Below are 12,162 nucleotides of genomic sequence, written 5' to 3'. Positions count from 1 at the left end.
CAAGTTTTTGGATCATTGGGACCTCTTTTGGCGCAGGCGTGACCTGTACAAAAAGGACTGGTTACACTTGAATCCTAGGGGGACCAATATCCTGGCAGGGAGATTAGCAAGGGCTACTGAGGGGACTTTAAACTAGAATGGTTGGGAGGTGGGAATCAAATTAAAGAGGCTAGGCGAGAGGAGGTTAGTTCACAACAGGGGGATGGGAACCAGTGCAGAGAGACAGAGGGGTGTAAAATGAGGGTAGAAGCAAAAAGTAGTAAGGTGAAGAGTAAAAGTGGCAGGCCGACAAATCCAGGGCAAGCATCAAAAAGGGCCACTTTTCAACATAATTGTATAAGGGCTAAGAGAGTTGTAAAAGCGCGCCTGGAGGCTTTGTGTGTCAATGCAAGGAGCATTCGTAACAAGGTGGATGAATTAAAAGTGCAGATTGTTATTAATGAATATGATATAGTTGGGATCACAGAGACATGGCTCCAGGGTGACCAAGGATGGGAGCTCAACATTCAGGGATATTCAATATTCAGGAGGGATAGACATGAAAGAAAAGGAGGTGGGGTGGTGTTACTGGTTAGAGAGGAGATTAACGCAATAGAAAGGAAGGACATAAACCGGGAAGATGTGGAATCGATATGGGTAGAGCTGCATAACACTAAGGGGCAGAAAACACTGGTGGGAGTTGTGTACAGGCCACCTAATAGTAGTAGTGAGGTTGGGGATGGTATTAAACAGGAAATTAGAAATGTGTGCAATAAAGGAACAGCAGTTATAATGGGTGACTTCAATCTACACGTAGATTGGGTGAACCAAATTGGTAAGGGTGCTGAGGAAGAGGATTTCTTGGAATGTATGCGGGATGGTTTTTTGAACCAACATGTCGAGGAACCAACTACAGAGCAGGCTATTCTGGACTGGGTTTTGAGCAATGAGGAAGGGTTAATTAGTAATCTTGTCGTGAGAGGCCCCTTGGGTAAGAGTGACCATAATATGGTGGAATTCTTCATTGAGATGGAGAGTGACATAGTTAATTCAGAAACAAAGGTTCTGAACTTAAAGAAGGGTAACTTTGAAGGTATAAGACGTGAATTAGCTAAGATAGACTGGCAAATGACACTTAAAGGATTGACGGTGGATATGCAATGGCAAACATTTAAAGATCACATGGATGAACTACAACAATTGTTCATCCCAGTTTGGCAAAAGAATAAATCAAGGAAGGTAGTGCACCCGTGGCTGACAAGGGAAATTAGGGATAGTATCAATTCCAAAGAAGAAGCATACAAATTAGTCAGAAAAAGTGGCTCACCTGAGGACTGGGAGAAATTCAGAGTTCAGCAGAGGAGGACAAAGGGCTTAATTAGGAAGGGGAAAAAAGATTATGAGAGAAAATTGGCAGGGAACATAAAAACTGACTGTAAAAACTTTTATAGATATGTGAAAAGAAAAAGATTGGTTAAGACAAATGTAGGTCCCCTACAGACAGAAACAGGTGAATTGATTATGGGGAGCAAGGACATGGCAGACCAATTGAATAATTACTTTGGTTCTGTCTTCACTAAGGAGGACATAAATAATCTTCCAGAAATAGTAGGGGACAGAGGGTCCAGTGAGATGGAGGAACTGAGGAAAATATATGTTAGCAGGGAAGTGGTGTTAGGTAAATTGAAGGGATTAAAGGCAGATAAATCCCCAGGGCCAGATGGTCTGCATCCCAGAGTGCTTAAGGAAGTAGCTCAAGAAATAGTGGATGCATTAGTGATAATTTTTCAAAACTTTTTAGATTCTGGACTAGTTCCTGAGGATTGGAGGGTGGCTAATGTAACCCCACTTCTTAAAAAAGGAGGGAGAGAGAAACCAGGGAATTATAGACTAGTTAGCCTAACATCGGTGGTGGGGAAACTGCTAGAGTCAGTTATCAAAGATGTGATAACAGCACATTTGGAATGCGGTGAAATCATCGGACAAAGTCAGCATGGATTTGTGAAAGGAAAATCATGTCTGACGAATCTCATAGAATTTTTTGAGGATGTAACTAGTAGAGTGGATACGGGAAAACCAGTGGATGTGGTATATTTGGATTTTCAAAAGGCTTTTGACAAGGTCCCACACAGGAGATTAGTGTGCAAACTTAAAGCACACAGTATTGGGGGTAAGGTATTGATGTGGATAGAGAGTTGGTTGGCAGACCGGAAGCAAAGAGTGGGAATAAACGGGACCTTTTCAGAAAGGCAGGCAGTGACTAGTGGGGTACCGCATGGCTCAGTGCTGGGACCCCAGTTGTTTACAATATATATTAATGACTTGGATGAGGGAATTAAGTGCAGTATCTCCAAGTTTGCGGATGACACGAAGCTGGGTGGCAGTGTTAGCTGTGAGGAGGATGCTAAGAGGATGCAGGGTGACTTGGATAGGTTAGGTGAGTGGGCAAATTCATGGCAGATGTAATTTAATGTGGATAAATGTGAAGTTATCCACTTTGGTGGCAAAAACAGAAAAACAGATTATTATCTGAATGGTGGCTGATTAGGAAAAGGGGAGGTGCAACGAGACCTGGGTGTCATTATACACCAGCCATTGAAAGTGGGCATGCAGGTGCAGCAGGCGGTGAAAAAGGCGAATGGTATGCTGGCATTTATAGCGAGAGGATTCGAGTACAGGAGCAGGGAGGTACTACTGCAGTTGTACAAAGCCTTGGTGAGACCACACCTGGAGTATTGTGTGCAGTTTTGGTCCCCTAATCTGAGGAAAGACATCCTTGCCATAGAGGGAGTACAAAGAAGGTTCACCAGATTGATTCCTGGGATGGCAGGACTTTCATATGATGAAAGACTGGATGAACTAGGCTTATACTCATTGGAATTTAGAAGATTGAGCAGGGATCTGATTGAAACATATAAAATCCTAAAGGGATTGGACAGGCTAGATGCAGGAAGATTGTTCCAGATGTTGGGGAAGTCCAGAACGAGGGGTCACAGTTTGAGGATAAAGGGGAAGCCTTTTAGGACCAAGGTGAGGAAAAACTTCTTCACACAGAGAGTGGTGAATCTGTGGAATTCTCTGCCACAGGAAACAGTTGAGGCCAGTTCATTGGCTATATTTAAGAGGGAGTTAGATATGGCCCTTGTGGCTAAAGGGATCAGCGGGTATGGAGGGAAGGCTGGTGCAGGGTTCTGAGTTGGATGATGAGCCATGATCATACTGAAGGGCCGAATGGCCTACTCCTGCACCTATTTTCTATGTTTCTATGATACAAAGATTGGTGGAGGGACAGGTAGTGTTGAGGAAACAGGAAGGCTGCAGAAGGACATAGACAGATTAGGAGAATGGGCAAGAAAGTGCAAATGAAATACAATATTGGAAAATGCATGGGCATGCACTTTGGAAGTAGAAATAAATGTGCAGACTATTTTCTAAACGGACAGAAAATCCAACAACCCGAGATGCTGAGAAACTTGGGAATCCTTGTGCAGAACATCCTGAAGGTTAACTGGCAGGTAGAGTCAGTGGTAAGGAAGGCAGATGCAATGTTAATATTCATTTCAAGATGTCTAGAATACAAGAGCAGGGATGTGATGCTGAGGCTTTATAAGGCACTGGTGAGGACTCACCATGAGTATTGTGAACAGTTTTGGGTTCCTCATCTCAGAAAAGATATGCTGGCATTGGAGGGGGTCCAGAGGAGGTTCACAAGGATGTTTCCGAGAATGAAAGGGTTATCATAGGAGGAACATTTGATAGCTCTGGGTCTGTACTCGCTTTACTTTAGAAGGATGAGAGGGGATCTCATTGAAATCTTTTGAATGTTGAAAGGCCTTGATAGAGTAGATGTGGAAAGGATGTTTCCCATGGTGGGGGGGTCTAGGACAAGAGGGCACAGCCTCAGGATACAGAGTGTTCATTTAAAACAGAGATGTGGAGATATGTGAAGGGTCTGGCAAATGGAGTACGATGTTGGTGAATGTGAGGTTATCCACTTTGGAATGAAAGAGCAAATTATTATTTAAATGGTGAAAGATTGCAGGCTGCTGCTGTGCAGAGGGACTTGGGAGTGCTTGTGCATGAATCACAAAAGGTTGCTTTGCAGGCGCAGCAGGCTATCAGGAAGGCAAATGGAATGTTGGCCTTCATTACTTGAAGGATTGAATTTAAGAACAGGGAGATTATGCTGCAACTATACAGGGTACTGGTGAGGCCACACCTTGAGGAAGGATACTGGATTTGGAGGCAGTGCAGAGGAGGTTCACCAGGTTGATTCCAGAGATGAGGGGGTTAGACTATGACGAGAGATTGAGTTGCCTGGGACTGTACTTGCTGGAATTCAGAAGAATGAGAGGAGCTCTTACAGAAACACACAAAATTATGAAAGAGATAGATAAGATAGAGGCAGGAAAGTTGTTTCCAGTGGTAGGTGAGACTAGAACTATGGGACTATCAAGATTCGGAGGAGTAGATTTAGGATGGAGATGGGGAGGAACTGCTTTTCCCAGGGAGTGGTGAATCTGTGGAATTCTCTGCCCAATGAAGTAGAGGAGGCTTCCTTGGTAAATATAATTAAGACGAGGTTGGATAGATTTTTGCATAGTAGGAGAAAAGGCAGGTAGGTGGAGATGAGTCCATGACCAGATCAGCCAGGATCTTATTGATTAGAGGAACAGGCTACTCCTGCTCCTATATCTTATGTAACTGACTGGGGTCTTCAGGTGAGAAAATCCAGGATCCAATTGCACAAGGGGGATATTGAGGCCCAAGTCTTGAAGTTTACTGATTCGTTTCGAGGGGATGATAGTGTTAAATGCTGAGTTGTATTCCATAAAGAGCATCCTGCTCTATGCATCTTTGCTGTCCAGATGTTCCAGTGTTGTGTGAAGAGCCAATGAGAGAGCATCTGCTGTAGACCCGTTGCCTCAGTATGTGAGCTGGAGTGGATACAAGTCGCCACTCAGTCAGGAGCTGATATGCTTCAATACCGGCCTCTCAAAACACTTCACCACTGTGGATGTAAGTGCCACTGAGCAATAGTCACAGATACAGGTCATCACACTCTTCTTGGGCACTGGTATGATTGAAGCCTGCTTGAAGCAGGTGGGTAACACACTCCCGAAGCAAGAAGTTGAAGAAATCCATGAATACGCCAGCCAGTTGGTCGCCACAGGTCTTCAGTGCTCGGCCAGGTACTCCATCCACATCAGATGCTTTCCTTGGATTCATTCTCTTGAAGGCAGCCTGCACATCATCTTCAGATACTGAGACCAAAGGATCTTCAGGAGATGTGAGGGCCATGATGGTTCCCCCCTGTTCTGGTGGTCAAAGTGAGCAGGGAAGGCAATGAGCTCATCTGGAAGTGAGGCTCTGCTGTCCCCTATACTGCAAGATTTAACTTTGTAGGAGGTTATGGCATTCAAACCCTGCCACAGCTGTCAAGCATCCCTCAGTGATTCCAGTCTAGTCCAGAATCTCCACTTTGCCTGTGAAATGGCTTTCAGAGATCATACCTGCACCTCTTGTAGTATTCTTGATCTCCAGACTTGAATGCCTCTGATCTGGATTGCTGGACGCTCTGTCTGTATTCACATAGTAGGAGTACAGTCAAATGGTCTGATCTGCCAAAATGCGGTCTTGGGAAGAAACGATAGGCATTCCTTATCATAGTGTAGTAGTGGTCTCATGTGTTGAACTCAATAATAAATACTGTATACCATTTTGGATACTGTTGTAGGGGATGACCTCCCAGGGAATGCCACGGTGACTGGGTTACTGGCACTCAACATGGTCCATGGTACAGAAGAAAAGAGGGGGAAGAGGGGAGCGATAGTGATAGGGGACTCGATAGTCAGGGAAACAGAGAGGAGATTCTGTGGATGTGAACGGGACACCCGGATGGTATGTTGCCTCCCAAATACCAGGGTCAGGGACAACTTGGATCGTGTTCATAGCATTTTGGAGGGGAAGGGAGAGCAGCCAGATGTCTTGGTACATATTAGTACCAATAATATAGGGAGGAAAAGCAAAGAGGTCCTGAAAAGAGAATTTGGAGAGCTAGGCACAAAGCTGAGAAGCAGGACCTCCAGGGTAGTGATTTCTGGATTGCTGCCTGTGCCACACACTAGTGAGGGTAGAAACAGGGTAATTTGGCAGATTAATGCATGGCTGAGAAGCTGGTGAGCAGGGGCAGGGCTTCAGGTTCTTGGATCATTGGGATCTCTTCTGAGGCAGGTATGACCTGTTCAAAAGTGATAGGTTGCACCTGAACCCGAGGGAGACCAGTATTCTCTTGGACAGGTTTGTTAGAGCTGCTGGAGAGGGTTAAAACTAATTTGGCAGGGAGGTGGGAACCCTTGTCTTGGGATAGGATGGATAGTAAAAAGCAAAGATAGCGTGCAGTCTGACTGTCAGGAAGGGCAGGCAGGTGATAGGACAAAATTGCAGCCAGCAAGGTGAGTATCAGTGCATTAGGGATGCGGAATCAAAAAGGGTAGCAAATGCAGCACTCAAAGTGTTATATCTCAATGCATGGAGCATAAGAAATAAGGTGCATGATCTTTTGCACTATACAGATTGCACGGTGTTGTGGCCATCACTGAATTGTGGCTGAAGGATGGTTATAATTGGGAGCTGAATGTCCAAGGTTACACGTTGTATTGGAGGGATAGGAAGGCAGGCAGAGGGAGTGATGTGGCCCTGCTGGTAATGAATGTCATCAAATCAGTAGAAAGATGTGACATAGGATTGGAAGATGTTGAATCCTTGTGGGTTGAGTTAAGAAACTGCAAGGGTAAAAGGACCCTGATGGCAGTTATATACAGGCCTCCCAACAGTGGCTGGGAGGTGGACCACAGATTACAACGGGAAATAGAAAAGGCATGTCAAAAGGGCAATGTTATGATAGTCATGGGAAATTTCAACATGCAGGTCGATTGGGAAAATCAGGTTGGTAACGGATCTCAGGAGAGTGAGTTTGTTGAATGCCCAAGAGATGGCTTTTTAGAGCAGTTTATCGTTGAGTCTACTAGGGGATTAACTACACTGGATTGGGTGTTATGTAATGAAGTGAAAGTGATTCGGGAGCTTAAAGTAAAAGAACCCTTAGGAGGCAGTGATCACAATATGATTGAGTTCAACTTGAAATTTGATAGGGAGAAAGTAAAGTCTGATGTAGCAGTATTTCAGTGGAGTAAAGGAAATTACAGTGGTACGAGAGAGGAGTTGGCTGAAGTAAATTGGAAGGAGTTGCTGGCAGGGATGACAGCAGAGCAGCAATGGTGTGAGTTTTTGGGAAAAATGAGGAAGGTACAGGTTAAATGAATTCCAAAAACAAATAAATATTCAAATGGCAAAATTGTACAACCATGGCTGACAAGGGAAGTCAAAGCCAATGTAAAAACAAAAGAAAGGGCATACAACAAAGCAAAAATAAGCAGGAAAGCAGAGAATTGGGAAACTTTTAAAAACCTACAGAGAGCAACTAAAAGAATCATTAGGAGGGAAAAGATGAAATAACCATATAACAGTTACAGCACAGAAACAGGCCATCTCGGCCCTTCTAGTCCGTGCCGAACTCTTACTCTCACCTAGTCCCACCGACCTGCACTCAGCCCATAACCCTCCATTCCTTTCCTGTCCATATAGCTGTCCAGTTTAACTTTAAATGACAACATCAAACCTGCCTCAACCACTTCTGCTGGAAGCTCGTTATTAATAAGGAAGCTAACAAACAAACTCAAAGTGGATAGTAAAAAGTTTTTTCAAGTAAGAAATAAAAGAGGAATGAGTGTGGATATAGGACCACTAGAAAAGGAGGCTGGAGAAATAATAATGGGGGACAAGGAGATGGCTGATAAACTAAATGAGTATTTTGCGTCAATCTTCACTGTGGAAGACACTAGCAGTGTGCCAGATGTTGTAGTGTGTGAGGGAAGAGAAGTGGATGCAGTTACTATTACAAGAGCGAAGGTACTTAAAAAGCTGAACGACTCAAGGGTATATAAGTCACCCAGACCAGATGAACTGCACCCTAGGGTTCTGAAAGAGGTAGCAGTAAAGATTGTGGAGGCATTAATAATGATCTTTCAAAAATTATTGGACTCTGGCATAGTGCCAGAGGACTGGAAAATTGTATATGTCACTCCACTCTTTAAGAAAGGAGGAAGGCAGCACAAAGGAAACTATAGACCAGTTAGCCTGATCTCAGTGGCTGGGAAGATGTGAGTTAATTGTTAAGGATGAGGTTATGGAGTACTTGGTGACACAGGACAGGATCAGACAAAGTCAGCATGATTTCCTTCAGGGAAAATCCTGCCTGACAAACCTGTTGGAATTCTTTGAGGAGATTACAAGTAAGACAGATAAGGGTGATGCAGTGGTTGTTGTATATTTGGACATTCAGCAGGCCTTTAACAAAGTGCTACACATGAGGTGGCTTACTAAGTTAAGAGCCCATGGTATTACAGGAAAGTTACTGGCATGGTTAGAGCATTGGCTGGGAATAAAAGGATCCTTTTCTGGTTGGTTGCCGGTGACTAATGGTGTTCCGCAGGGACTGGTGTTGGGACCACTTCTTTTTATGCTGTATATCAATGATTTAGATGACAGAATAGATGGCTTTGTTACCAAGTTTTCAGATGATACAAAGATTGGTGGAGGGGCAGGAAGGGCAGGAAGGGCAGGAAACAGGTAGGCTGCAGAAGGACTTTGACAGATTAGGAGAATGGGCAAGAAAATGGCAAAGGAATTACAATGTTAGAAAATGCCTGGTCATGCACTTTGGTAGTAGAAATAAATGTGGAGACTATTTTCTAAATGGGCAGAAAATCCAAAAATCTGAGATGCAAAGGGACTTGGGAGTCCTTATGCAGAACACCCTAAAGGTTAACTTGTAGGTAGAGTCAGTGGTGAGGAAGGCAAATACAATGTTATCATTCATTTCAAGTGGTCTAGAGTACAAGAGCAAGGATGTGATGCTGAGGCTTTATAAGGCACTGGTGAGGCCTCACCTTGAGTACTGTGAACAATTTTGGGCTCCCCAACTCAGAAAAGATATGCTGACATTGGAGAGGTTTCAGAGGTGGTTCACAACGATGATGGAAGAAGTCTAGGACAAGAGGGCACAGCCTCATGATAGAGTTGCATCCATTTAAAACAGAGATGCAGAGAAATTTCTTTAGTCAGAGGGTGGTGAATTTGTGGAATTTGTTACCACAGGCAGCTGTGGAGGCCAGGTCATTGGGTGTACTTAAGGCAGAGATTGATAGGTTCTTGACTGGACACAGTATCAAAAATTACCGATGAAGACCGGGGTGTGGGGCTGAGGAGAGGAATCCTCTCTGAGGAGAGGCACCTGCATATGCGTGCGTCCGTGATGATGTCTTTTTCATGGTTTTTACAGGACGCAGAGCGAGAGAGAGACTGTATGGTGTGCCACTTCTCACACAGACATTTTCACAGTATTTTTCCCTTTATTTTACGAGGTCGAGTTGCGATCTCGACACTCAACCTGGCACGGATGGAAAGTGTGCTCGGGAGCGGGCCCGACTGGGTTCGAACCCAGGAACCTCCGCTCCAGGGTCCGGCGTTGATGCCATTGTGCCACCAGCCAGCCCAACTTATGTCTTATGTTCTTATGGTGCAATGGGTTACATACTGGAGATGATTAGGAAGGGTTGTCTTCAAACAGTCCTGGTTAAAGTCGCTGACTATAATTTGGAATGTGTCAGATGGACTGTTTCTTGCTTGCAGATAGCATCGTGAGGTTTTGCGAGTGCTTGCTTATAACTGGCTGCTGCTGGTATGTGAGCTGCAGTCAGGATCACGGATGAGAGCTCCTAGGCAAATAGAATGGTCTACATTTAATTGTTAGGTGTTCTAAGTCAGGGGAACAAGAAGTCGATGTATAACATGAAAAGCAGCGGTCCCAACACCAACTGCTGTGGAACACCACCTGCCAACCAGAAAAGGCCTCATTTATTCCAACTTTTTGTCTCCTGCCAGTCAGCCAATCTTTTATCCATGCTAATATCTTTCCTGTAATACCATGGGCACTTTTCTTGTTAAGCAGAGTCGTGCAGCACCTTGTTTAAGTCCTTCTGAAAATCCAAGTACACAACATCCACAAATTCTCCTTTGTTTTATCTTCTTGTTATTTCTTCAAAGAATTCCAATGGATTTGTCAGGCAAGATTTCCCCTTAAGGCAACCAAGCTGACTTTGACCTGTTCTGTCATGTGCCTCCAAGTACCCTGAAACCTGATCCTTAATAACAGACTCTAACCCATCTTTCCACCTCTGCACTCTTTGAGGACTTTCCTTTCAGAAGCGCTCTTAAGAGGAAGCTCCACTGATGTGACACTGTTGCGAAGGGGTGAGGATCTCTCCTCAATATCTGGCCATTATTTTCCACACCCTCAATAGAAATAACACCAATGATGCAGCCCGGTTTCTTTTTGGGCAAAGCTTGTGTGTAGATCTGCTGCTGCATTTTGTATTAAAAACCGCACCTCAAAAGCCTCTCACTAGCTGTCAGACACTTAGAGACATCCAGAGGCCAATAAAGGTGCTGCTGAAACTGAGACTGACATAAACCATTAACACGAACGGCTCACCTTCAGGCCAGGGTTTTTGCGTACGTGGAGTCGCCCCATCCACATGTCAGTCAGCAGCATCTGGCTGCAGGTGTGTGCAATGAAGTCCCGATGTTTGGCCGTTACTGCCAGCTTCAGGCACGTGGAGTCACTCCAGTTCTTCAGCTCATAGGTCAGCAATTTCATGGCAACCTGTTCATCATGTTTGTAGGAATGGTCCAGCAGATCAACAGCAAGCTGGCCAAAGTCCCTGTAGAGACAGGGAGAGACAGTAGAGAGCTAGAAGCACAAAGTGATAGGAATAAATTGAAGTACCAACTAATAATTACTTTCTCTTTTCTGTGTGTTTAAAATGAAGATCAATTTAAAGTACATGCATCATTCTCACAGAGTTACTCCTGTTAGGATTCCAGCATCTGATGAAAGAACGTTTAACTACAACATATAGGGAGAATCCATATAGTACGCTCAAGAGTTGAGTGAATCTTCACATCTTTTGTCAAGCCTGTTTGTCTTATGAACACTGTGAGCTAATCCTTCCAATTGTAACACAACAGCACATGGTATCACAAAGTGAAATGGTAGAGGCACAGCCACCAGCCCGAGTCGAACGATACAGGCACCGACACCAGCCCATGTCGAATGGCACAGGCACAGCCACCAGCCCGAGTCGCATGGTACAGGTACCGACACCAGCCCGAGTCGCACGGTACAGGTACCGACACCGGCCCGTGTTGAACGGTACAGGTACCGACACCAGCCCAAGTCGCATGGTACAGGTACCGACACCAGCCCGAGTCGCACGGTACAGGTACCGACACCGGCCCGTGTTGAACGGTACAGGTACCGACACCAGCCCGAGTCGCACGGTACAGGTACCGACACCGGCCCGTGTTGAACGGTACAGGTACCGACACCAGCCCGTGTTGAACGGTACAGGCACGGCTGCCGGCCCGTATTGGACTGAGATCCGAGAAATGCTGAGACTACTCAGGAAATATTGAGCACAATTTTGACCAAAGTAATACGCGACGCAGGGAAGGCAGAAAAAGATGGATTCCTGGAATGAGGCAAATGTGCTATGAGGAGATATTATGGAGTCATACTGCATGGACACCGATCCTTTATTCCAACCCGCCCATGAGTGCACATCTAAACTAGTTCCATTTGTCAAAAATGTTCTGATCCATGTAGGTGCCAAATATCCTTTAAATGTGGTTAATGCCTTAACCATTGTCTCTGGCAGCTCATTCGCGCCATCCTCAGCTCCTCTGGCAGCCCATTCACACGGTTCTCTGCTCCTCTATCAACTCATTCACACCATCCTCAGCTCCCCTGGCAGCCCATTCACACAGTTCTCTGCTCCTCTATCAACTCATTCACATGGTTCTGCTCCTCTATCAACTCATTCACACCATCCTCAGCTCCTCTGGCAGCCCATTCACACAGTTCTCTGCTCCTCTATCAACTCATTCCTGCCATCCTCAGCTCCTCTGGCAGCTCGTTCACACCATCTTCTGCTCCTCAAGTCCCCCTCTCATCTTCAATCCATGCCTTCTAGTTTTTTTGTTTCCTTTCCTTGGGAAAAA

General features: G+C 45.0%; 1 protein-coding gene across 1 annotated transcript in view; it reads right to left on the bottom strand.

Annotated features, from left to right (window-relative positions):
• The window catches only part of LOC140212235 (transient receptor potential cation channel subfamily M member 1-like), a 333,942-nt gene that overhangs the window by 51,598 nt on the left and 270,182 nt on the right, over positions 1-12,162 (bottom strand). Inside the window, exon 17 of the mRNA XM_072282961.1 lies at positions 10,595-10,823. Within this exon, the coding sequence (XP_072139062.1) occupies positions 10,595-10,823 (229 nt within the window). The remainder of the gene's footprint in view (positions 1-10,594; positions 10,824-12,162) is intronic.

The sequence above is a fragment of the Mobula birostris genome, chromosome 18, assembly GCF_030028105.1.
Source record: "Mobula birostris isolate sMobBir1 chromosome 18, sMobBir1.hap1, whole genome shotgun sequence".
Classification (NCBI taxonomy): Eukaryota; Metazoa; Chordata; class Chondrichthyes; order Myliobatiformes; family Myliobatidae; genus Mobula; species Mobula birostris.
Note: the sequence above shows the minus strand (reverse complement) of the source record. Positions and strands in the feature narration are given on the sequence as shown.